Below are 25707 nucleotides of genomic sequence, written 5' to 3'. Positions count from 1 at the left end.
ATATATATATATATATATATATATATATATATATATATATATTCCTAGAGAATTCACAAAAAACTATTAGAGTTCATCACTGAATTCACCCAAGTGGCAGAATACAAGATCAGAACACAAAATCGCTTGTATTTCTATACACTGGCAATCAACAATCCAGAAAGGAAATTAAGAAATCAATTCTATTATAATAGGATCAAAAAGAATAAAATACAAAAAGAATAAATACAAAATACAAAAAGAATAAAATAAAATAGGAATATATTTAACCAAGCAGGTACAAGACTTGCACACTGAAAAGCACAAAATATCAGTAAAAGAAATGAAAGTAGATTTACATAATGGAAAGACATCCAGTGTTCATGGATTGGAAGACTTAACATTGTTAAGACGGCAATACTCCCCAAAGCAATGTACATACTTAATGCAATCCCTATCAAAATTCCAATGGCCCTTTTTCCTTAAATGGAAAAACAAATCCTAAAATTTATATGGAATTGCAAGGGGTCCCAAATAGCCAAAAAATTACTGAAAAAGATCAAAATTGGAGAACTCTCACTTCCTGATTTCAAATCCTATTACAAAGCTACAATAATTGAAAGTGCGGTACTGGCACAAGGATAGACATATATATTAGTGGAATAAAATTCAAAGTCCCGAAACAAAGCCATATATGTATGGTCAATTGATTTTGACAAGAGTGCCAAGCTAATTAAATGGGGGAAAGAACAGTCTCTTCAACAATGTGCTAGGACAACTGGATATCCACACACAAAAGAAGGAGGTTTGATCTTGACCTCACATCACATATAAAAATTAACTCAAAATGTATCAAAGACCTAAATATAAGAACTGAAAGTACAAAATTCTTCTAAGAAAACATATGGGTAAATCTTCATGACCATGGTTTCTGAGATATGACATCAAAAGCATAAGCAACAAAGAAAAAAACAGATAAATGGGACTTCATCAAAATTGAAAACTTCTATGCATCAAAGGACATTATTAGGAGAGTAAAAATACAGCTTAGAAAATGGGAGAAAGTATTACTAATCATATATCTGAAAAGAGTTTGGTATCCAGAATATATAAACAACTCTTACAACTTAACAACAAAAAGAGAAAAATCCATTTTAAAAATGGGCAAGGGATTTGAAAGGACATTTCTCCAAAGAAGATATACACATGGCCAGTAAACACATGAAAAGATTCTGACCATCGTTAGTGATCAGGGAAATGCAAATCAAAACCACAGTGAGATATCACTTCATACACACTAAGATGGCTATAATAAAAAGACACAGAAAACAACAAGTGTCCAGCAGGATGTGGAGAAATTGGAACCCTCTTATATTGCTGATGGGAATGTAAGATAGTGCAGACATAGTGAAAAACAGTTTGGTAGTTCCTTAAATAATTAAACATAGATAAATATACCATATTATCCAGCTATCCCACTCCTAGGTATGTACCCAATAAAGTTGAAAACAGGTGTTCATATAAAAATTTGTACACAAATGTTCATAGCAGCAGAAATCATAATAGTCAGAAGGTGGAAGTGGCCTAAATGTCTACCAACTGATGAATGGATAAACCAAATGTGGTATATCCCTAAAATAAAGTACTTAACCACAAAAGGAATGACTACTGATGCATGATACCACATGGATGTATCTTTTTTAAGTTTATTTATTTATTTTGAGAAAGAGTGAAAGCAAGAGAGAGAGAGAGAGAAAGAGAGAGAGAGAGAGAGAGAGCATGCACGCCATCTGGGGAGGGGCAGAATGGGAGGGAGGAAGAGAAACCCAAGCAGGCTCTGCACTGTCAGCATTGAACCTAATGCAGGGCCTGATCTCACCAACTATGAGATCACGACCCGAGTGGAGATCAAGAGTGGAACACTTATCCAACTGAGCAATGCAGGCAACCCACCACATGGATGTAACTTGAAAATATTATGCTTAGTTAAGGAAGCCAGACACAAAAAGCCACATAGTGTTTGATTCTACTTATATGAAATATCCCAAAGAGGCAAATCCATAGAGACAAAAAAACAGATTGGTGTTAAGCAGGGGCTGAGGGCAGGGGTGAATGGGGAACTTTATGGGTACAGTTTCATTTTGGGGTGTTGAAGAGAATCTGCAACTAGATAGTTGTAATGGTTGTACACCATTGCGAATGTACTAGATGACATTGAATTGTACACTTTAAAATGATTAAAATAATAAATTTTGGGTTATATGTATTTTACCACAATAAAAGAGGTGGTAATTCTCTCTCCTTTTCTCTGGCATTCTGGTATGTGTGATTGGTTTTGTTCCTCGCCATGTCTTGTAACAGGACAGTCAGGATCAAGCAATTCTTGGCCAAGAAATATGAATGGAATTATCTTATTCTTACTGGGTTTGAATGAAAGCTGGTAATAAAATCAGGTACAACTTCAAGAGAAGACATTGGGGAAGAACCAAGCTAGGTGTGCAATCTCAAGTGCAATTCCTTACACACTAAATTCACGAACCATTTAATAAAACCAATCAGATCTTCAAATTTACTTGGTTAAATTTTGTTATTTAACACTCTATAAAACACCAGGTCCCTTTTCTTGCCTTTGAGATGTTCCTCATTAAGGAGTCTTCCCCATTGCAATAGCCTGGGGAAAAAAATCATCTCCTTAATTACCTAGTGCATTTTGCCTTTGACAGGACTATGTGGTAGGGTGTGATAAATGGGGTAGAATTCCTAAGGTCCAGAACTTGGCCACTGTGTCCCATTTGTTCCTCCACTGATTACTAAGGCCTATTGGCCTGGAACATTGCCTCGTAGGACTCTGACCTTGGCATCTCGACCTTCCCACAACTTTCTGGGGCAGAGTCCTAAGAAAGTGGATGGAATGTGGGCCTGGCAGATCACCATCAGCTTCAGATTCTTACCTAGTTTCTGGTTGGGACCTCCATGTCGCCCCAGTCTCCCCAGCCTTCTGTCTCTGACTCTCCTTGCACTTATGGTTACCTTTGTCACTTTCTTCACATGCCTGTTTCCCTGAGCACAGAATTGTACCAACTCGACTTTCCCCTATCTGCACTAGTGTTATCTCCCACAGAGGACAGCTAGCCCAGTAGTATCTATCACAAGGACTGTACTCCCCAGGATCCCCCCTCACCGGCCCTGTCTCCCCAATGTTACCTTCTTGGAAGACTAAGACCCCTACACTTTCTCCCCATCTAACCAGTGGTACTAATCTGTGGAGGAAGTTGGCCTAATATCTTAGTTTGCCTCTCTTCTTCCTACTAATAATAGTTCCCAGGGATATCTGCTATTCCCGGTTTCTCCACTCCCAACGCCACAGTGGTATCTTCCCGCCCAGGGAGTGGTCTTGTCCTCAGCTCCACGTATGTTTATATCAGTTCCTGTCAAACCCTCAGTTGCGCGCATAACTCACCCATTACTAACTAGCCTTTGCGCAAAGGGCTCTACTCGCAGGTTTTCAAAGTCCTCCCAAAGTTCCATCTATTCTAAACTTTAAGAGGCACATTTATCCGCTGTACAGAATTGGAACTTTTGAAAGATGTCTGCTCTCGGAGAAACCGGTTTATTGGCGCGGCCATTTCTCTGGCCCCCCAATACGTCGTGCCCGTACCAGAACCACACACGCACAAAGATGCAACTGGCTACTGGCACTGATGGCTTCAGGGAGGGCAACTGCGCGTGAGGAGGAACAGTGACGGATTGTGCCGACGGTGGGGGTAAAGGACCAAAAAAATGGTTGTCGAGGAAGTTGTGACTGATTTGGGAAACTCCAGGCAGACCTCGCCAGGATTAGCATCCAGGTGGAAACATGAGAGTAGGGGATGAAGGAAGGCAGAGGGTTCACTTCTAGCAGAAGTGAGACAGAGCTGATGGTCTGTGGGCAGAGTGACACGTTCAAGTGTGGGCTTTTTAAATAAGCAAATTTGCTGGGTGAGTACTTGGAGGGGGCTCTGCGATGGTTAATGAGAGTCTCTGGGGTTATGTGATGGGGGGGACTCTAACCTGAGTGGTGGGGTCTGTGGAGTCAAGGACGGGGCTGTGGAATGAGGGATGAGGTCTGTAGGGTGTGTGTGGGGTGTGATGGGAGGTCTCTGGAGTCAGTGATGGTGGGTCTGTGGGGTGAGTGTTGGGGTCCGTGGGGTGAATAATGGACATATTTGGGATGATAGGGTGGTGTCTAGAGTGAGGGATGGGTGAGGGCGAGTATTGGAAGGTCTGTGAAGTCCATGCTAAAGCACTGTTGTTGAATGATGAGGCTCTGTGGGGGGTAAACAAATGTTCTTTCTCATTTTTCTTGGCTACAGCATGGCCATTTAACTGGTTGGTATTTATGGATTGCTAGCCTGATGGTTTGGTGAACTGTCCGTGTGGGTTTTCCATGCCATTACAAACTCTTCTCTTGTCTTCTCCCCTTTTCAACAGCTTTGCTTTTTTTAGGTCATTGCCCTTTCTCCACAAGTCAGACATTACTAATTTCCAGGTAAGTTCTTTTAGCTCCCCTCTCCGAGATCTATGTTAAAATACTTCGAAACAAAGCAGCAGCAATATGTATTGGTTAAGAGAAGACTTGGGCCAAAATGCTCATAATAGCTTTGTGAGGTTAGGCAGTCTCTAACTTCTTGGGGCCTTAGTTCCCCATCTGTGAAATGATGATGATGATGGTGGTGGTGGTGGTGGTGGTGATGATGACTCCTACGCCTTTCTGGTTGTTGTGAAGATCCATTGAGTTAATATTAAGTGTTTAGGATAATGCCTGGTATACACATAAACTTTATATATGGATTTGACACTATTATTTATACCATAAAATGTACATGTATAAACACATAAAAAGTTAGGATCAGGGAAGTAGAGCAATACCAAAGCAAGGTTGAAATGTGTGTATGTAGGTCATAGGATCCTACATAATTATGTGGAGCTACAGTTATTTTTCTGAGCTTCTTGGAAGCCACGACCTAAAAGGTAGAAACACTCACTTGTTTCATTAATCTTACCCATAGAAAGAAGGTAGGCCACTTCCTCAGCAGCAGAGATTTCTGATGTTGAAGTTTCAAGATATTTCTCTAATGGGTCAGCCATGTCCTCATCAGTAATCTTGTGACAATTGCAGGTATATGATTTAAAATATGAGTGTGACTTAAAATATGTCTTCATACCAGCCAAAGGTGTCCTTCTGGGGCATAACTAAAGCGATGTGACCCTTCAGGAAACCAAAGCCATGTCAGCACAAGCAGCCGTCTTGTTCTGGCTCAATACAGGGATAAAGCCTTGATGGTCAGCAAAGAACCAATAAACCCCACGCCCTTCAAATTATTTTCAATTTTTTAAATTGAAGTGTAATTTAACATACAATGTTATATTAGTTTCAGATGTACAACATAGTGATTTGACACTTCTATACATTATGTAATGCTCACTACAGTGAATGTGGTCACCATCTGTTCCCAAACAACATTATTACAATATTTTTTACTATATTAGCTATGCTATACTTTTCATTTCCTTGACTTCTTTACTTTGTAACTGGGTATTTATACCTCTTAATCTCCTTTCTCTATTTCACCCACCCCCGCACCTACCCTCCAATATGTTTTTTCCCCTCATTGGGATTTCAACACAGCCTGAGCAATCCAAAAGTTTGCTTTTTACTTTTCAGGCTGAGAATGCGGCCTGAAATTAACCATATTCAGTTCTTTCCTTTTGCCCTTTTAAACAAATGTTTATATTGTTTTGTCATTTTTTCCTCTCACTACCAAAGAAGTAGCACCAAAAATTTAAACCCTTTTAGGGATGTACAAGCGAAAAAGAGAAAATATCGCAAGATTTTGTATCACCACTCATTCCAGATAACCAGATAATTTAATTTCCATCTATATACCTGTCTCTGTCCCTTGTTCTTTATATTTACATATACATGAAAATATATAATTGCTATAAACCTTGCTTTGCTAAGATTTGTTCATGATATACAAACTGTTTGCAACTCCCTGTCTTTCCTTTACATAATAATATTGATGAAGGTAGTAAAGAATAATGATTATGATAATACAGAGTAACCTGTAACCGGAGGTGACACGTAAAGAACTTGCACTGCACTGGCACTCTACCAAGTACTGTATACACATAACCACCTTAATCCTCATGACCACCCTAAGAAGTGGGTACCTTTATTATCCACATCTTACTGATGAGGAAACTGAGCGGATAAGCAAGTGGCATGGGGTCACAGAGCTGGTTACTGGTGTAGCTAGGTTACTCCCTGCTCCATGAATACTTGATAGAAGGTACTTCACTATCAAGACAGATCTTTCTGACCGCTGCATGTTTTCCCCTGGTATGTGTGTGCCACGGTGCATGGCATGGCAGTGACCTTTCTTGTCTTCTTTTTGTACTGTGGTGAGCATTTCTAGAATTTCTGGTTCAAAAGGTGGGCACATTTTTGAACTTTCAAAGACATTGCCAAGTTGCCTTTCGAAAAGTTAGGGCAAGGGTGGGGGAGAGGGGAAAATGGGTGATGGGCATGGAGGAGGGCACTTGTTGGGATGAACACTACGTGTTATATTGAAACCACTTGACAACAAAATATATTAAAAAAAAGAAAAGTTACTGCAAGTTTATACTCCCACTAATAATGAAAATACCCTTTCTAATGCTTTTGTAATGTTTTTATTTTATTTTCGGTGGAGACATTTTATTTTTTATTGCTTTTTTATGTTTTCTTCATTATACTTTGTTTTCAATACTTTTATTTATTTTTATTTTTTTCATTTTATGGTATTTTATTTTTTTCAATTTTATTTTTTCACCATGAGAAGTGTAGTCTTTAATCCCCATTCCCTATCCTCCACCCACCGCCCCTCTGGTAACCATCAGTTTGTTCTGTATAGTTAAGAGTCTGTTTCTTGGTTTTACTCTCTTTTTTCTCCTTTTAAAAATTTTGTTTTGAATAGCCAAATCATGGAAAGAGCCTAAATGTCCATCAACTGATGAATGGATAAAGAAGATGTGGTATATATACACAATGGAGTATTACATGGCAACGAGAAAGAATGAAATCTGGCCATTTGTAGCAAAGTTGGATGGACCTCGAGGGTGTCATGCTAAGCGAAATAAGTCAGTTTGAAAAGGACAGATACCATATGTTTGCACTCCTAGGTCTAACAGGAGAAACCTAACAGGGGACCATGGGAAGGGGAAGGGAGGGGAAAGAATTAGGGAGAGGGAGGGAGGCAAACCATGAGAGACTTTTGAATACTGAAAACAAACTGAGCACTGAAGAGGGAGGGGGAAAGGGGAAGAGGGTGATGGACATGGAGGAGGATACTTGTGGGGAAGAGTGCTGGGTGTTATATGGAAACCAACTTGACAGTAAACTATAAATAAAAAAAATAAAAATAAAAGTAAAAACAGAGGAAAAAATAAATAAAATTTTGTTTTGTTTCTTAGATTCTTTATATGAGTAAGATCATATGGTATTTGTCTTTGACTCACTGACTTATTTCATTTATCATAATATTCTAGCTCTATCTATCTTTGAACGAAAATAACTTTTCTCATCTTTTTGTCATGTTTTTAATCCTTGTCATTTACTGGTTGAAGATATCTCATTTCTTTTGTGTTTATTTTTTTTAATTTTTAAAAAATGTTTATTTGTTGAGAGACAGAGTATACGTGGGCGAAGGGCAGAGAGAGACTGAGACACAGAATACAAAGCAGGCTCCAGCCTCCAAGCTATCAGCACAGAGCCCAATGCGAGATCATGACCTGAGCCAAAGTCAGATGTTTAACCGACTGAGCCACACAGGTGCCTCTGTTAGTGTTTATGTAGTTGGCAGTGAGGTTGAGCAGCTTTTCATATTCTTTCCTTTGTGAATTATTCATTTCTATACATTGGTCTCTTTCCTATGGTTTCTTTTTTTAATTAAAAATAATTTAAGCCCCAAGATGGGGCTTGAACTCACAACCCTGAGATCAAGGGTTGCATGTTTCTTAAATCTTTGCCTTACTATTATTAAAATTTTATGGAAATATTACTTAGATAAAAGTTTTGGAGGTAGACGTTGGTAGACATTTTATTGAAGCACAGCATACGGAGAAAAGTGTATAATGTGTATGGCTGCATGAACTGCAAACTGGAAATACTTGTGTAACCAGTCCCTGAATCAAGAAAACAGGAAGTGAGAAGCCACCCGGAAGCCTCCTTCATGCCACTTCCAATCACTAACGCCTGACTCACGAGTAACCACTCTCTGATTGCTGTAATCCACTAGTATGGATATTTTTGACTGTTCTTGAATGTCACATAAATGGAATCATGGAATCATACATTTATTCTTTTGTGTCTGGCTTCTTTCACTTATCATAATGTTTTTGAGATTCATCCTTGCTATTTTATATATCATTAGTTAGTTCTTTCCATTACTCTATACTGTTCTATGGTATAAATATATCACGGTTTATCCATTCGATGGCTGATGGATATCTCTATTTTGGCTGTTTCAAATAACACCTGTATGGGATATTCTGGTACATGTCTTAATATGTGTGCATTTCAATTGGATATACACCCAGCAGGGGGATTGCTGGGAACCAGGTCAGATGTATGCTCAGCATTAGTAGATTCAGCTAAAATGTTTTCCAAGGTGGCTACACTATTTTACATTTTACTCTCACCAGCAATATATGGGAGTTCTAGTTGCCCCACATCCTTGCCAACATTTGGGTTTTTGGTCTTAATTGTAGCCATTCTCTTGGTATATAGTTATATCTCATTGTGGTTTAAATTTGCCTTTCCTTGATGACTAAAGATGTCAAGTGCCTTTTCATGTTTATTGGCCAGTTGGCTATCATCTTTTGTAAAGTATCTGTTCATACCTTTTTCTGTTTTTTCTACTGGATTGCCTGTATTTATCATCTTGATTTGTAGGAGTTCTTTATGGTTTCTAGAAAATAAAAGCCCTTCGCTAGCAATAGGTATTACAAACATTTCAGAGAAGACTTTTTTTGAAATTATTAAACAGTAGCCTCTCTCTGAAGGATATTCCCTTTATCTTAAAATTTATTATTATTTAAATTTCTATCAAACTGATTGAATAGAAGTCTGCAGTACCAGGGATTGGTGTCACTTGAGGATGTGACTGGGGACTTCACACAGGAAGAGTGGACTCATCTGGACTCTTCTCAGTGGACACTTTACAGAGATGTGATGCTATAAAACTATAGTCATTTGGTCACTGTGTGTGAGGATGGCTTCCCTGAGTAATTTACAGTGTACCAGATATGACAACTTTATTGAAACACTTCAACCTCAAATTCCAGGAATTAAAGATTCCTAATCCCTTTCAGACTAAACGAGTATATTTTCATCTCTTGTGTGAAATTTATGCTTATCAATAGGTAGCTTCCTAATTACTCTGAGGCCCAAAGCCCACATGGATGTGCCCAATTCATGTATCATTTCCATTACAGGGTATCCTGTTACCAAACCAGATGTGTTACCAAACCAGATGTGATTACCTATTTGGAGAAGAGAAGACTTTGGATCAGGGAGAGAGAAATACCAAGTTTGAGTTCTACAGGTAAATAAGAAATGGACAGATGGAGATGATGAGTAAGACCCCAGTGGGTCAGTGAGGGCTAGACATCTTTAAAACCTTGGAAATATCTTCCTTAAGCATATGAACTTTTTCTTTTCACTCCAAATTGTTTCTTTTCTGGGATGCTATTTCACAGTAATCTTGGAATGAAGTGGTGAAGAACCAGATTACAATCTGCCTCATACTTCTGCTCATTCTCCTAGTCACATTTGTTGGTTTCAGCCTTCCTGAAAGACTCTTTCCATTCTACTTGAGTTCCATCCCTCCAACTCCTGGATCTGCTACCTTTTCAAAATCCTTTTTCCTACTCATGACTCTCTAAACCTATTTTCACTCTCTTCAATTTGAAGGTATTTTTCTTAAACAGAGTCAATTATATTTACTGTTCCTTTCTTGTTTCAATTTCTGTTAGAGCAATGTGTGCTTTCTTTCCCTCAAGCTCAGAGTATAGGAGACATGTACTTGGAATTTCTTTCTGCCTGGTATCTGCACCTAAAAGAAAGTCTGCTTCTAACAAAAGATATATTCACGGGGTATAGTTTATTATTCTTCCTTCTAGAAGTTGGGCAAGTTGACCAGCTGGAGAGGTACCAGAAAAACTGAAACAGACACCTGAGGCAAGCTCTAGCCATTAAAGAGAAAAAAGGTGACTAAGGAGCAAGGTCATGAATGTAATCGATTTATAAACCCACATCCACAGAGCACATGAGTGGTTTTTCTTCATTATACACACTCTATACACACACACACACACACACACACACACACACACACACACACACATATATCTCCTATGGGAAAAGTTTTAAAGATAATTTAGGCTTAATCAGTCACAATAGAGGCTTTGCAGCTCAGAGATATTATGAATGTAATGGATGTGGGAAATTATTAATTCATGGCAGGCATGGGAAAAATAATGGAATGAAACCCCCTGACTGTAACATGGGTTGGAAATGTCTAATCATAACCAAGCCTGTGTTCAGCATAATGTAACACAAGCTGGAGAGAAAAACCTATAAATTTACTGAATGTAGAAAAACTTCAGCAAGAATTCATTCCTTATTGCTTCACCAGATCACTCATGCAAGAGAGATACCCTATGAATGTAAAGAAGGCAGAAAAAACCTCCACCAAGAGAGGCATATCTCTGTGGGGCACCTGGGTGGCTCAGTCTATTGAGTGTCCAACTTCTGCTCAGGTCATGATCTCACGGTTCGTGGGCTTGAGCCCTGTATTGGGCTTTGTGCAGACAGCGTGGAGCCTGCTTGGGATTATCTATCTCCTCTCTCTCTCTGTCTCTCTCTCTCTCCCTCTCTCAAAAATAAAGAAACATTAATAAAATTTTTAAAAAGGCAGGCACATCTCCATGTACATCAGAGAACGCACTTAGGAGACAAACCTTTTGAAGGTTATGAATGTGGCAAAGCCTTCAGAGAGAAATCAACACTGCATAGACATCAAAGAATTCATACAAGAGAGAAACCATATGTGTGTTCAGACTGTGGAGGAGCTTTCACCCTAAAGATGACTCTTAGTGTATGTCAAAGAATCCATGCAGGAGAAACAACTGATGGATATACTATATGTGGAAAAGCCCTCTCTGGGAAGTCTTATCCTATATTATATCAGAGAGCTCATATAGGAGAGAAATTCGAGAAATCCTATGAATGCAATGAATGGGATAAAGCTTTCTTCCAGAAATCACATCTCATTATTCACATAGGAGAGAAGCCCTATGAGTGTAATATGTGTGAGAAAGCTTCCTCCCCGAAATCTAATTATTATACATCACAGAATTCATACAGGAGAGAAACCCTATATGTGTGATAAGTGTCACAGAACCCTCAGACAGAAGTTAAGGCTCACTGAACATCAGAGAACCCACAGAGGAGAGAAACCCTCTGACTCCTCTTGAATAGGAGAAAAACTTTCTTCCAGAGGTTAAAGGTCATCATGGATTAAAGACCTCAGAGAGAAGAGAAACTTTATGACAGAACTGAACATGGGAAATCCTTCATAGAGTGAGTCAAAGAAAAAGAAAAAGGCAGGTTGGGGGATCCTACTTTAGCTAAGATGGTCAGGGAAGGTCTTTCCAAGGGGGTGACATTTGAGCTTAGACCTGAAAATGAGGTGCCAGCCATACTAGGGGTAAGAACATTCCAGGAGGAAAGAATAGCATAAGCCAAGATCTTGATGCAAAAAACTTGGCCTCTGTACTTGCTATCATGGGTGTATGTTGAATGACTGACTACTTCAGAGAGATGGTTCAAGTCCACAGTCCTTAGGGCCTTGAATATATAAGAGGCTTCAGCTGGAAGCCAAACCTCACTGTATATTTGGGCACAGATATCAAGAGAAACCCAATTAAGTTAATTTCAATAAACATAGTCCTGTGGGGTTGATATGAGAGAAATATTCCAAATTTAATACCAAGCTCTCATAGAAAAAATTAATAAAATATATTTTAAAATTATTTTGAATGTTTACTTTTCAGAGAAAGAGTGAGAATGGGGGAGGGACAGAGAGAGAAGGAGATATAGAATCTGAAGCAGGCTCCAGGCTTTAAGCTGTCAGCACAGAGCCCAATATGGGGCTTGAACCCATGAACTGTGAGATCATGCCCTGAGATGAAGTTGGACTCAACTGACTGAGCCACCCAGGCACCTCTGTAACATCTATTAAGAATAGCTATTTTGGGGCACCTGGGTGGCTCAGTCAGTTAAGCATCTGGCTCCGGCTCAGATCATGATCTCACGGTTCGTTGGTTCGAGTCCCACATCGGGTTCTGTGCTGACAGCTCAGAGCCTGGAGCCTGCTTCAGATTCTGTGTCTCCCTGTCTCTCTGACTCTCCTCTGCTCACGCTGTCTCTCTCTTTCTCTCAAAAATAAATACAAAACATCAAAAAATACCTATTTTGACATCTTTTGTGATAGGGAATAAGTGCCATACCCAGGAAAAAAGGGTTTACCAAGTGATAAGTCACAGATTTAAAGATAACCACTAAAGGAACAATGAACAATGATTATAAATATACTATAGATATTATAAGTTATTAGAAAGGATGCATAATCAGAATAATATAAAGAAAATAACAGTAGGGTACCAAATCCAGATTCCAGAGTAGCAACAGTTGATAATGCCAGTATTTCTGTCCCAGCCTGTTCTACAGTCAAGATTTTGGCTTTGTTTCTATGTGTGGCCGTCCCCCTGTTCTGGGCTTGATCATACAGTCTTTCCAGAAATACTATGAACTACTTAATAGGCTTTAGGAGATACACTTTTTACTTGAGTTCACCAGAATTTATTTCTGCTGCTTTTGATGAATACGAAAATTGGTACCCAGAGTGATAGCACCTTTTATGGATGGATCCCCAGGGAAATGTGAAATTTGGTTATCTGGTTGGGGCTAAAGGCAGGGGAAATCAAGTTGGCATTAAGGAGGCTTGGTCATTCTTAACATTGGTGGATATCTGCTTTAATGATCATCTGTGCTTACCTTGGATGAAGTAAACACTGAAAACAAGGCTTTGGGTAGCTGAGTATCCACCCCCAACCAAAGAGTGCAAAGGACATGAGGGACTGCTTTCCCCACTACCTGGGGTGGCTGCTTCTCATGGGGCTGGTACCAAGAGACAGAATGACAAGTTTAAATTCCTAAAATTATCTGCCCAAGACAGAGATGAGAATCTAGTCTTTCTGTCAAAAGAAATTATTACCTGTGCATCCATTGAATTCCTGGTTTAAATTCCCAGTCCATCATTTGAAGTTTAGGGTACTTATGGCCAAAGAGGGGCCAGGGGGCTGAGTGTAGAATGGGAAGATGTGGGAGAATGTGTACATTTTAAACTGATTCCCACTGATCTTCCAGTGTAAGCTGAAACCAGCCTTATTTTCCCTGGAGAGGTTGTATCTACCTTAATTGAAGACCCTGTAGTGACTTCAAGTGGGAACGATGCTTTTTTTTTTTTTTTTGAAAGAGAGAGAGAAAGAGAGAGAACAGGCGGGGAAGGGGGAGACAGAGAGGGAGAGAGAGAATCTTAATCAGGCTCCACGCCCAGCACAGAGCCTGATGTGGGGACTCGATCCCACTACCGTGAGATCATGACCTGAGCTGAAATTAAGAGTTTGACACTTAACCAACTGAGCCACCCAGGGGCTCCAAGGGTGATGCTTTTTAAGGGAAGCCACTTTTCATAGCCCCTCATCCCACCCTTCTTTCTCCAGACCTATAACTGCCTTGTGTATGAAGCACTTTATCAGCTTTACAAACATTAATTCACTAAATTCTCCCAATAACCCCATGAAATAGTTACTACCATTATCATTCTCATTTTGTAAATGAAGAAACTGAGGCACGGAGAAATTAAATGCCTTGCCCAAGGCAACACAGCTAGTAAGTGGTAGAGATGGTATTTGAACCCAGGAGAAGCTATGCTCTTACTTTTACCCCGACTGATCTGGTGTCCCTGATTAGAGTTTGAATATATGGAGAAAGTGATTAAATTGGGGTACCTCCATTGGGAAAATGAAGAGTTAGGCATCTGAGGCCTCTTGCATTGTTTATAGATAGCACTATTAAATTCACAGAAGACAGAAAAGAAAGGAAAATGAAATTTCTATCTCTTGGAATCTGAATCATGAATTAATTTTCTTTGAGTGATGTTTTGCATGCATATTACATCCCTTGAGCCATTCAGATAAATCATGCCCATAGCAGTGCTGGGTCCAAGAATCCCTGTGAAATGAAGAGACGGAGAGAGAATGAAGTGGACAGGTTGATGGGGTGGCAGTACCATTATCCCAACTGCCCAGGGCCCAAGACACCCCCATGAACTTACCAAGCAGTCATACTGTTCTGTGTGGACACCACCTGCCTGGCACACAAGATATCATCCAGAAGATGGCGGTTGAGCAGGTCTGGTAGAGCAGGAAGAACAGAGGGATACAGTGATCTGGTGCACTGGCCACAGGGTGACAGTGTATGATGGGCCCAGGGGTTCTGGATTCCTTGGAGCCTGAATAACTTCAATCACTACATTGGCTGATTCTCACTGTCCTTGATTCATTTGTCAGCTGGTTATGAATGACCTCAACTGCCATGTTGGCTGTTTCTGTAGAAGCTTAATTCATGTTAACTGATCCTGGATGACTTGACAGTCATATTGGCTGGTTATGAATATCCTCAACAACCATACTGGCTGATCTTAATGACCTCAAACTCCTTGTTGGCCAGGTATGGATGACTTCAGCTGTAATTTTGTGTGGTTATGGATGATTTCAACTGCAATGGCAGCTGGTCAGACATCACTTTAACCACCATCTTGGCTGGTTGGGAAGCTACTCAACTGCAAGGTTCGTCAGTATTGGTGATTTCAAACACTATATTGTCAGGTCCCGGATAACCTCAATTCCCATTTTGACTAATTTCAAATGACCTCAATCTCCATGATGGCTAGTTCCATTCAACCTCAGCCATCATGGTCTAGATGATTTCAACTGCTCAACCCAGGGAGACCTTTACTGCCATTTTGACTGGTTAGTGATTTCAACCACCATGTTGACCAGTCCTGGACAGCCTCAATTGCCATTTTGATTGGTTATAAATAATTCCAATCTCCATGTTGACATGTCTAGGACCTCAACTTCTATTGTAGCTGATCCTGGACTACCTAAACTTCCATGTTGGCTCAAAGTGAACCTTATCCTTTATTTTAGCTAGTCTTGAAAAGCCTTACCATTCATGTTACCCTGTCCTAGAGAACCTCAACCTCTGTGGTGGCCAGTCCTCAACAACCTCAACCTTCAAGCTGGCCAATCCTGGAATACCTCACCTGTTACTGTAGCAGGACTTGGGCAGCTCCAATTTCCATTTGGTCTGGCCCCCAGTAACCTCAGTCTCCATTTTGGACAACCTTAAGCACCATTTGGCCAACCCTGAACAACCATTGCTATTAAATTTTGTCCTCAATAACACCACACTCTTGTCTGGAAAGTTCTCTTCTTTCTGCATGAAGGTACCTTATTTCTGTTCCTACACCCAGATATTTGCTTCTTCCCCCAGGGCCTGAAAAACCTCAATCACAAATCAGGACAAAGTCCCCCTCCATTCTGCATGGGGTTATGTTTCCTGTCTCCTGAGTCCCAGAAAACTGCACCCTCCATTCTGGGTGAGGCATAGGAGTTCTGAGCCCTCCTGATCTGGACAACATCTAAATGTCTTTGGTAAGGATATAGGATGGTGTCTCTTAACAGTTCAGGTAACTCTGCTCTTTTCCCTGTCATTTTTCTGCTTATTACTAGAGATCATGGCTTAGATAGACCTGCAATCTGGTGTACTGGGCAGTGGGGCCAGGCAGGGCTTCAGGGTGTCCCCACTGCTGCCTTACCACGACAATCCATGTGACAGAGGTTCTGGGTGGGTGTAACCCCATTGTCACACCACCAGGCGGAGTTCAGCTGGAAAATGCCATAATTACTGCTGCCGTCAGGATTGTAGTTCATGAAGGAGGTGTCAAAGCCACTCTCATAGTGTGCCATGCACAGCCCTGGGACAAATAAAGAGTAGGTATCAGGTAGGCATGGGTCCTGGGAATAGGGGATGATAGGATGAGGGAGAAGGGACAGGGATCACTGTCATCTCAGTTGTGGGGGTGATAATCTTGGTTTGGTGTGGTGGTTTTGATGGTGATTCTGATGAAATATCAGTGATGGCAGTGGTGATAGTATGTGTTATGACTTTAATGGTAGTGATGGTGTTGATGGTAGAGATGAGGGTGATGGTTGTGAAGGCAATGATGGTAATGACATTAGAGTAAGTTAAACCAGCCATCATAGTTGGTCAGGGGGTGACTGAGAGGATCATGCCCTGGGCTGGGGAAGTGATAAATGACAAGGTGGGGGGGACTGGATCTGAGTGTGGTGGGCAGCTCGGGGTGTGGGGAGGACTTGGGGCAGCTGGGGTCTCACAGTCTCCAACGGTGTAGCCCATGTAGCCATTGAGGCCTGCCCTTTCCAGCTTCAGTGCCAGTTCACAGCGTTCATAGATCTTAGCCTCCACAATGGCAGCCATCATCATGGCCAAGGTGACCTCCACAGTAACGAAGACCTTCATTTTAATACCCACAGGCCCTCCTGGCCAACTGTTTGCTCCAGACTCACCCTGCTATGTTCAGAACTAAGGGCATTCTGGAACTCTGGACTCTATGAACAAATTGCTATGCAACAGATTCTGGAACAGAGAAGCCAGAGGGCTGGACACCTCACCATCTTTCCCAGGCCTTTTCTATTAGAGATATACACACAAGAAAAGAGAAAGATACTGACATATACATAAAGATGGGAGGAGACAAAAGCAGGGAGAAACCCTGAGATGTCACAAAGAGATGCAGGAAGAGAGGGGCTGGTGTCACAAAGGACACCTAGTGCCTCAGGCACTAGGCCTCACAATCAGCCCATATTTCCCCACATTCCTGAACACTGTCACACTCATTAATCATGCTGTACCACTTGATGACTCCATATCCACTCACTTTGCCCCTCATCATCTCCATTCCTCCTACTCGGCTCAGCAGTCAGCTCTGTTCACGACACTGTGCCTACTACCACCTCAATTTCTCATGCTCTGCACAGTATAGCCACCATGCCCTCGCCTTCTGACCCTTATTACCTCCATTCACCCATTCTTGGCACCTCTATTTTTATGCATTCTTCCACCCTAATTTACTGGAATCTGTTCCACATTACCCCATTCAATCACACTCTGCCCTGCATTATGTATTACGCAGGAGACATTACATATATATTCACACTCTGCTACTTTTCCACCTCCATTCTTGTCCTTTTATTCCCCCATTTACTTATACTGCCTCTCATCCACTTGCACTCACTCATACTGTGCTTCATATAACTGCAATTTCTTAACGTTCTCCTTATATTACCTCAGTTCTCGCACGTCGTATTCCTTCACCTCCATTCACTCTCAGACTCTCATTTTCTAATTTCTCCCCAACTTCTTGACACTGCATGAAATGACACCCATTCATTCTCACATGGCCCATCCTTCAGGTTTGTTCATTGACTCTGGGACTCATTCTTTCTCTCATTCACTCTGTCTGCCTCTTCTTCACCTCTATTCTCTCAAATACTGTTCCCATGTTACCCCCATGTCCTAGAAATTTGCCCTGTAATACTCCCAAACACTAGCTTAAATTTCCCATATATACTCATTCTACGCTTGGTCACCCCCATTATTCATTTTCTTTTCATTGACTCCATTGACTCTCACTCTGCCTTTCATTCATTTAAACTCATTTCCAATGTAACTCCTATTTCCACTTATCACTCCTGTTTGGCTCCTGATTTCATGTCTAGTTGTTTCCATTCTGCTCCACAGTACCTTCGTTCAGTCAGACTATGCCTTGAATTCACCACTTTTTGCTAATACTGGGCCCCATTCCCCCCCCCCTTCATTCACTTGGGGCCATGTTACCTTCATCTTTCCCTTTGGCTATAATACCCATGGTTAGTCACCTTCTTCTGCTCTTTGCTTCTATTCCCTCTCACTCTGCCCAACATTAGCTCCATTCATGCACATGCATCAGCTCATTCACCTGGGCTGAATGACACGAGGATCCCTGGACATTCCTGGAGCCCCGCATCACCCCAACTAGTCACAGTCTACCCCTCATTCACCTCTAGCCCTCTCCTTCTCCCTCATAGTATCACCACTCAAACTCGACCTGATTCACATATTCACATTCTACCATGTATACATCTTCAGTCCCTCTTATTCTGTCCCTCATGCTGCCCATTCTTCCTTCTTTGCCCCAAATTACCTCCATTCACTCCTACTCTCCTTCTGAATCCACCTCTCTCACTCTTATATGCCCCATAAACCATTATTTATTCACTCTCTGACCCTTAGTATTCAAAACAACTTGCACTCTACTGCTTTATCAACTCCATTCACATTCACTGCCTTGAATTGCTGCAGTCCTCAGTCTGCTTCCACTTTCATTTTTTGTCACTTTAGACCAGGCCTCAGTTTCCCATCATTTACTCAGTCTCATCCATAATCTCAAATTAATTCAAAATCCAACACGTAGTCATTCTCTCATGCTGCTCCGTGCTGCCCACTTTCACTCCACCCTACTCATTCACTTCCCTCCCATCAACCTTTGCCTCTCCTTGCCCCCATTCCCAATTTGTCCTTCATTTACCATTATTCACCCCCACACCCCCAACCAGTCCTATAGGTCTCCCACTTAATGACACTCAGAATGGCCAAAACAGAAAAGACTGACATATTGTTCAGGATTCATATTACCAGTGATGGTATATACTACAAATACCAGTGGCTTTAAAAGGATGCAAGAGGATTCCTCTTTTGGAAGCCGGTAGTTCAGGGCTAGCATGGCAGCTTCAAGATCACCAAAGAAATGGCTCCTGTGCTGTTTTTCTTACAAACTCATCTGCCACCTTATGGTCCAAAATGACTGCTCACAATTAGCCATACTTCCATAGTTTTGATGAAATGCTTTTTTTTTTTTTAAAGGTAAGCTCTACACCCAATGTGGGGCTTGAACTCACGACTCTTGGATCAAGAGTCACATGCTCTACTGAATGAGCCAGCCAGGCACCCCTTGATAAAATTTATCTTCAGAGCAATTGTAATGAGGACTCACTGGTATGGGGGGCATGTGGGTGGGAGTGTCACACTGTACAGATTCTGTGGTGGGGCCAGCTCCTATTAGCTTTCACACTCCTTCACCTAGCTACCTGCTGCTTACACCACTATATGAGGAGGTTGCATCTGCAGGGACTGATGGCAGAGGATGCCCAGGAGAGAGGGAGTCAGAGCTTCTCGGTGCAGAAAATCTGGCCTCACAGCTTGTGATGTGCACCACGAGCGCTGGAACAGTTTTGAGGAGCTGTTCACTAACTTATGGACATTTCTGGAGCTGGCAATCACTGTACCCCAATATCCACCAACCCTAAAGGATTCCCCCTAAACACAGGTGTGCGTGTGTGTGTTGGTGTACAAGGTGGTGGGGGAATGCTGTTTTTAAAATGGAAGAGGCTAGGCTAGGATGGGACCTACAGGTCCAGCCCTTCTAACTTCCCACTTTCTAATGCATTTAGAGAGCTGACATGTTTTGTACCCAAGAAGTGCTGATTCTTCAGGGAGCAAGAGACAGTTGTTACTCCTCTGTTTTTTCTCTTTGCCTTGTCTGGTAGGGAGCTCCATCTATATTTCTTGTTGTTTTAGTGTTTATTTACTTATTTTGATGGAGAGAGAGAATCTCAAGCAGGCTCTGCACTGACAGACTCGGGGCTCCATTTCACAAACTGCGAGATCATGACCCGAGCCAAAATCAAGAGTCAGATGCTGAACTGAATGAGCCACGCAGGCACCCTATCCCCTCCGTTTTTTTTAAAGTTTATTTTGAGAATCCCAAGCAGGCTCCACACTGTCAGCACAGAGCCTGATGCAGGGTTTGAACTCCCCAACCCGTGAGATCATGACTTGAGCCAAAATCAAGAGTCAGATACTTAACTGAGTGAACCATCCAGGTACTATATTTCTGGTAAAAACGTTCATTGGTTAGTTTTAATGGTTCTGGATGAGGACACTCAGCTACTTCCTGGAAGTTCTGTGGGATATTAATAAACAAAAGAAAAATATCATTGGGAAGAAGTTAAGGATCCAACCTTGGGAAACTCTGTGATCTTGGGCAATTACTGAGTCTCTCTGGGACTCAGTTTCCTCATCTGACAAGTGGGGGCCATGGGACTGTTCACAGATAGTGGGGACTATCTGAGGCAGGTCATGTCATGTGCTTCACATGGTGTGTAGTGCACAGGAGACACTGAGCTAGGTCTGAGTCCCATTGTCATTTGCTGGGCTTGTTAGCAGGAACCAGAGTGTTTTTCCTGCTTTTGCCCTTGCCCTCTGTGGTCTGTTCTCCAAAGTAGTCTGTAGGTTATCTTCTAATTTTTTTCTTATTAAAAAAAGCTTTATACACAAACATTTCTATTTTAATTTAAATAATAATAAAACACGTAGCACTTACTGTGCCAAGCATTGTTCTAAACCCTTGACAAGTTATCAATTTATTTATCATTATCCCCATTTCATAGATGAGGAAACAGCACAGAGAAGAGTTCTGTTCTAGGTTACAAAGCTGGTAGGTGGGTGTTTGAGACCAGGCTGTCTCCATCATGTTTGTTTAGTTGGTTCTGTCTTATTCCTCGCTATATTCCCAATGTCTAAGAATACTGTGGTCAGGAAGTGCTTAAGCAAATCCCTGTGAAGCTCATGTTGTAGTGGTGCAAGGCTCACAATCAACGAGAATGCTAGATTACTTCCGACGGGTCTTTACAAAATCTTACCCCTCTTATGGCTTCCCATTATGTCTAGAATGAAGCGTGAGCTCTGTTCCCACCAGAGGAAGCCCTACAGCATCTGGCCCCACCCACGTCTCCCACCCTCACACCTCCTACACTCCCAACATACTGCCACGGTTTCCGTTCCTCTAACACGCCAATGTAGGTTTCACTTCTGGGCTTTGGAACAGCTGTGCCCTCCACCTGGAAGCTCTTTGCTTCAGCTGTTTGTGTGGCCGGCTCCTTTTGGTCAGCATATCTGTCACCTCCAACAAAAGGAGTTCTCTCTTGCCCATCCAGAGAAAGCATACTGTCAGTCATCACTTAAATTTCCTACACCCTGGGGTGCGTGTGTTCTGGGTGGCCGTTTATTTATCCTTTAGCTTGTTTATACTGTCCTTCAAACTCCCAGCTCTAGCCACTGGATGGAGCTAGTGTGACTTTTCCTTACCTCCCAGCCTTTGTGCACGCCGGGCAATGCTGCCGCGCATCCCGTCTTACTGTTCAATTACACCTGTAAACCTGATGCTGCCCTTCGGGTTCAAGACACCAAATTCCGCCTGCCAGAATTTTTGTTAATTGGATAATTCCCCTTCCCGCCATAAGGAAAACGGTTTTCGAAATCTCAGGAATGACGCCCTTTGCAGAACAAAATAAACACCTGATCCATAGGCGATGACAGTCCGCGAGATGAAGAGACACAGTGGAGCACGGCCATCTTAAAACTGCGACTGCGCCGGTGCAGCCTTCGTTTCTCCGCGCAGGCGCAGACGCAGGCGCAGGCGCAGGCGCCTTGGCCCCGTCTCGTTAGAGTCCCGCCGGCGAGAGGGGGCCCAGTGGTGACTGTTGGCGGACCTGGGCTCAAAGCCCCCTCTGAGCTTGCGCATACTCGGCTGCTGCAGCCCTCTAAGCTGCGGAGCCCGAGTCGGTTCCGACGCGGAAGTGTTTCTCAGGGCCAGTTTTTGTGATGGTCTCCTCTGCAGTGAGCAGAAAATCTATCGTCAAGAGGGTGAGAGAGAGAAAGAGAGGAGGGTTGAGAGGACGAGTGCTAGGGGATGGTGGGCCAAGTGATGGGGAGTTCTGGGGGAACGAAGGAAGGGGGATTTGGAGGGTCTGGATGTGGGGAGTTGTGGGGTGAGTGATGGGAGACTGAATGAAGATCTCTGGGCATGATGGTGGCCAAAGTCAGGGTTGAATGGGGCTAATTAAACGTTGACTTTTACACGTTTTCCAGCCCAGTGTCCTGCGCTAAGGATTCATACGCACTTCTGAGGCCCCTCCTTAGGCACGCCCGACCTTTCCCTCCCCCTTTTCCCCTTGCCCACGCCCCAACGTAGGGGCCTGGTGTGAATGCTCCAGCCGAAGTGAAGCTGCACCTGAAGGTTTCCTCTGGCTCCTGGGCAAGCCGGCCCCAGTGAGGTGAGGAATAAGGAAGAGGTACCTGAGCGGACTCACGTCGGGGCTTGGGGGTTAGGGTGGGAGAGGCCTGGTGCCGCAGGGTGGGGGGCGGGGGGGTATCATCGGGCTTAAAACGTCATGGGGATAATAGTTTTTAAAAGTTCATTTTACTTGGTGTCTAACAAATACTAACACACTTGAATTACAGATTAATTAAAAATAGATGAACAGAAAAATCAAAAGGAATTGATTTTTGTCCCCCTGCATTTAAGTGTCTGGTTCATTCCTAGAAAGTTTTTAGTGAGTATTAGGGGTATGCGTTTTAAAATTTTTACCAGTTGAAATGGATTTCTGCCATTTTATAACCTACCTTTTTTTCATTTAGAAGTTTACTGTGATGCAGCTTAAAAATTTACTTTGTACATTAAAAATACTTTAATTTAGATATATGTACAGAGAAATATACAGATATAAAGCATACAGTTCCATACAACATTTTAATAGATCTGTAGCTTTTGACCCCTTGTATTTCCTTACTAATCTCTTATTATGAGTCATTTAGGATTAATTTTGGCATTCATAAAGTCAATGCTGAGGTGAAGGGACTTACAGAGAAGCTGTGATGCATCAGAATACATTATTTCATTAGAGAAAAATGCCTAGAATTACAATTTCTGGGTCAGTACACAAGTCTGCATAGAAAAAACTTTTGTTAGATGCTCATGTGAAGAAAAGAGTCAAGAATACACAGGTGTTGTTAAAAACTACATGGTTGCCCAAACTTGCACAGAATGGCCTCATGCCCCATTAGTTGAGGAGATGTTTAGGCAGATAAATCTGGGCAGAAAAGCCTGATGGGTTCTCTCATGTGAAGCTGTACACTTCTCCATTCTTCCAGCTGAGCCTTCACACATCTCTGCCTTTTCCCGAGAAGAGTAGGAAATGGCCAAACCCCAGGTAAGTGTCTTCCTTTTTTTTTTTTTTTTTTTTTTTTTACTGTGGACATGATGAGCTACTTAGGAACCTCCGACCTAAAATAGGAAATTATTTGTAAATAAGCATTAGGATCAGGGAAAACAAGAGACAACAGCAAGGCCAAGTAGCACTGATTTACAGATTTCTCTTTTAGCCTCTGGCAGCCAGAGGGAAACTTAACCAGGAACCTGGCTCACCTTAACTCATCAGGAGAGAGCACACCAAATTCTCAGGGAGTAAAGGTTTCCTGTAATTGCCTTCTAAGGCATTTCTTTTCTGAGTCTTCATGTGGATGGTGGAATTGTCTTCCACTGCAGCCTGGTGGTAAATGCAGTCCCTGGCTTCCTGCTGATATTTCTTATGTCACTCCTCACTGAGTGGAGACATAGTAGCAAAGTGTCCTTTGGGAATGAAATATCTCGGGGAACTTGCTTTTCTTGAGATCATTTTTCCGAAGTAATTTTATCGGTCAGACTTTGGCTTTTCCTTTGGCCAAGTGACTAAGTCCTGCAGATGCTCACAGCAATTAAAAAAAATTTTTTTAATGTTTATTTTTGAGAGAGAGAGAGAGAGAGAGAGAGAGAGAGAGAGAGAGAGAGAGAAGGGGAGGGCAGAGAGAGACGAAGACACAGAATCCGAAGCAGGCTCCAGGCTCCGAGCTGTCAGCAGAGTCTGAAGCAGGGCTCAGACCCACGAAGTGTGAGATCATGACCTGAGTCAAAGTTGGAGAAAATATTTTACTCCTCATAATTCCCTGGAGATTCAGACAAGTTGTATGTGTCAGTTCTTTCCTTTTTATTGCTGGGTGGTGTTCCATGGTATAGATGTACCATAGTTTATTTATTAATTCTGTTGAAAATCATTTGGCTTATTTCCAGTTTTTGGCAATTATGAGTAAAACTACTTTAACATTCATACACAGGTTTTTGTGTGAACATATGTTTTCATATATCTAGAATAAATATTAGATTGCTGGGTCATATGATAAGTGTATGCTTAACTCTTTAGAATCTGCCAAGTTGTTTTCCAGAATGGTTGAATCATTTTTCATTTCCACCAGCAATGTATAAGAATTCTATTTGCTTCATGGGGCGCCTTGGTGGCTCAGTCGGTTAAGCAGCCGACTTCAGCTCAGGTCATGATCTCACACCTTGGGGGTTCAAGCCCTGCGTCAGGCTCTGTGCTGACAGCTAGCTCAGAGCCTGGAGCCTGCTTCTGATTCTGTGCTTCTCTCTCTCTCTGTCTGACCCTCCCTGGCTCACACTCTGTGTGTGTGTCTCTCTCTCAAAAATAAATAAATGTTAAAAAATTAAAAAAGAATTTGATCTGCTTCACGTTTTTGCCAGCACTTGGTATTCTCACTATTTTTTTAAAATGTTTATTTATTTATTTTGAGAGAGAGCACAAGTGTGAGAGGGAGAGGGGCAGAGAGAGAGAGCAGAGAATCCCAAGCAGGCTCATTGTGACCTGAGCTGAAGTCAAGCACGTAGTCAACTAAACCACCCAGGTGCCCTGGTATTGTCAACATTTTTAATTTTAGTCATTCTAGTAGTAGTATTAGTGTCTCATCATACGTTTAATTTGTTTTTCATTAATGATGTTTAAGACCTTTCAGCTAATGATGTTTAAGACCTGTATGTTTTTTTACTTTTTGTATATCCTCTTTGGTGAAGTGTTCAATCAAGTCATCTGCCAGTTTTAAAATTGGATTGTTTGTTTCCTTGCTCTTGAAATTGGAGAGTTATTTATGTATATTATTTACAAATCCTTTGTCAGATATGTAAGATCTGTATTTTTGTCAGATACGTTTGTAAGTATTTTGTAAATATTTCTTCAAGCCTCATCTTTTTATTCGCTTAGCAGTGTTATTCACAGAGCAAGGATTTTTAATTTGGAAAATGGCTAAACTATGAATTACTTCCTTCAGATATTCTAATTTTGGCATCATGTTTAAGAATTTTTTGCTGGGTCCGGGGTGCCTGGGTATCTCATTGGGTTGAGCATCTGACTCTTGATTTTGGCTCAGGTCATGATCTCATGGTTCGTGGGTTCAAGCCCTGCATTCGGCTCTGTGGTGACAGTGCAGACTGCTTGGGATTCTCTCTGTCCTCTCTCTGCCCTTCCCCTGTTTGCTCTCTTGCTCTTTCTCTCAAAATAAGTAAACACTAAAAAAATAATTCTTTGTTGGATCCTAAGTCATGAAGATTTTTTCCTGTTTCTTCTAAAAGTTTCATAGTTATAGGGTTTACATTTAGATCTGTGATCTCTTTTGTGTTAATTTTTATATAAGGTATGAGAATTAGGTTGAGGTTCATTATTTTGCAT

General features: G+C 41.7%; 2 protein-coding genes across 3 annotated transcripts in view; one reads left to right on the top strand and one right to left on the bottom strand.

The window, feature by feature from the left end:
* Nucleotides 1–14170: 14170 nt before the first annotated feature.
* On the bottom strand, nucleotides 14171–16775 carry LOC115284077 (sperm acrosome-associated protein 5-like). The gene is made up of 4 exons (XM_029930666.1): nucleotides 16591–16775; nucleotides 16011–16169; nucleotides 14463–14541; nucleotides 14171–14359 (listed from the first exon to the last, which is right to left on the bottom strand). The coding sequence occupies exons 1-4, from the start codon at nucleotides 16733–16735 to the stop codon at nucleotides 14260–14262; spliced, it is 483 nt and encodes a 160-aa protein (XP_029786526.1). The 5' UTR covers nucleotides 16736–16775; the 3' UTR covers nucleotides 14171–14259.
* Nucleotides 16776–21807: 5032 nt separating this feature from the next.
* ZNF182 (zinc finger protein 182) overlaps nucleotides 21808–25707 on the top strand; it is a 32595-nt gene continuing 28695 nt past the window's right edge. For both annotated transcript variants that reach the window (XM_029930715.1, XM_029930713.1), the window contains exons 1-3: nucleotides 21808–22018; nucleotides 22244–22428; nucleotides 23306–23364. In XM_029930715.1, coding sequence (XP_029786575.1) covers nucleotides 23350–23364 — 15 coding nt within the window. In that variant the 5' untranslated portion in view covers nucleotides 21808–22018; nucleotides 22244–22428; nucleotides 23306–23349. The remainder of the gene's footprint in view (nucleotides 22019–22243; nucleotides 22429–23305; nucleotides 23365–25707) is intronic.

The sequence above is a fragment of the Suricata suricatta genome, chromosome X (assembly GCF_006229205.1).
Source record: "Suricata suricatta isolate VVHF042 chromosome X, meerkat_22Aug2017_6uvM2_HiC, whole genome shotgun sequence".
Classification (NCBI taxonomy): Eukaryota; Metazoa; Chordata; class Mammalia; order Carnivora; family Herpestidae; genus Suricata; species Suricata suricatta.
Note: the sequence above shows the minus strand (reverse complement) of the source record. Positions and strands in the feature narration are given on the sequence as shown.

What these genes read in the sequence shown, in the direction of transcription:
- LOC115284077 (XM_029930666.1), bottom strand. Translation starts at nt 16,735, where the DNA reads ATGAAGGTCTTCGTTACTGTGGAGGTCACCTTGGCCATGATGATGGCT. An exon ending in CTGTCACATGGATTGTCGTG is followed by an intron (nt 14,542 to 16,010) that starts GTAAGGCAGCAG and finishes CTGCTCTACCAG; the next exon opens with ACCTGCTCAACCGCCATCTT. An exon ending in CAGAACAGTATGACTGCTTG is followed by an intron (nt 14,360 to 14,462) that starts GTAAGTTCATGG and finishes TTCATTTCACAG; the next exon opens with GGATTCTTGGACCCAGCACT.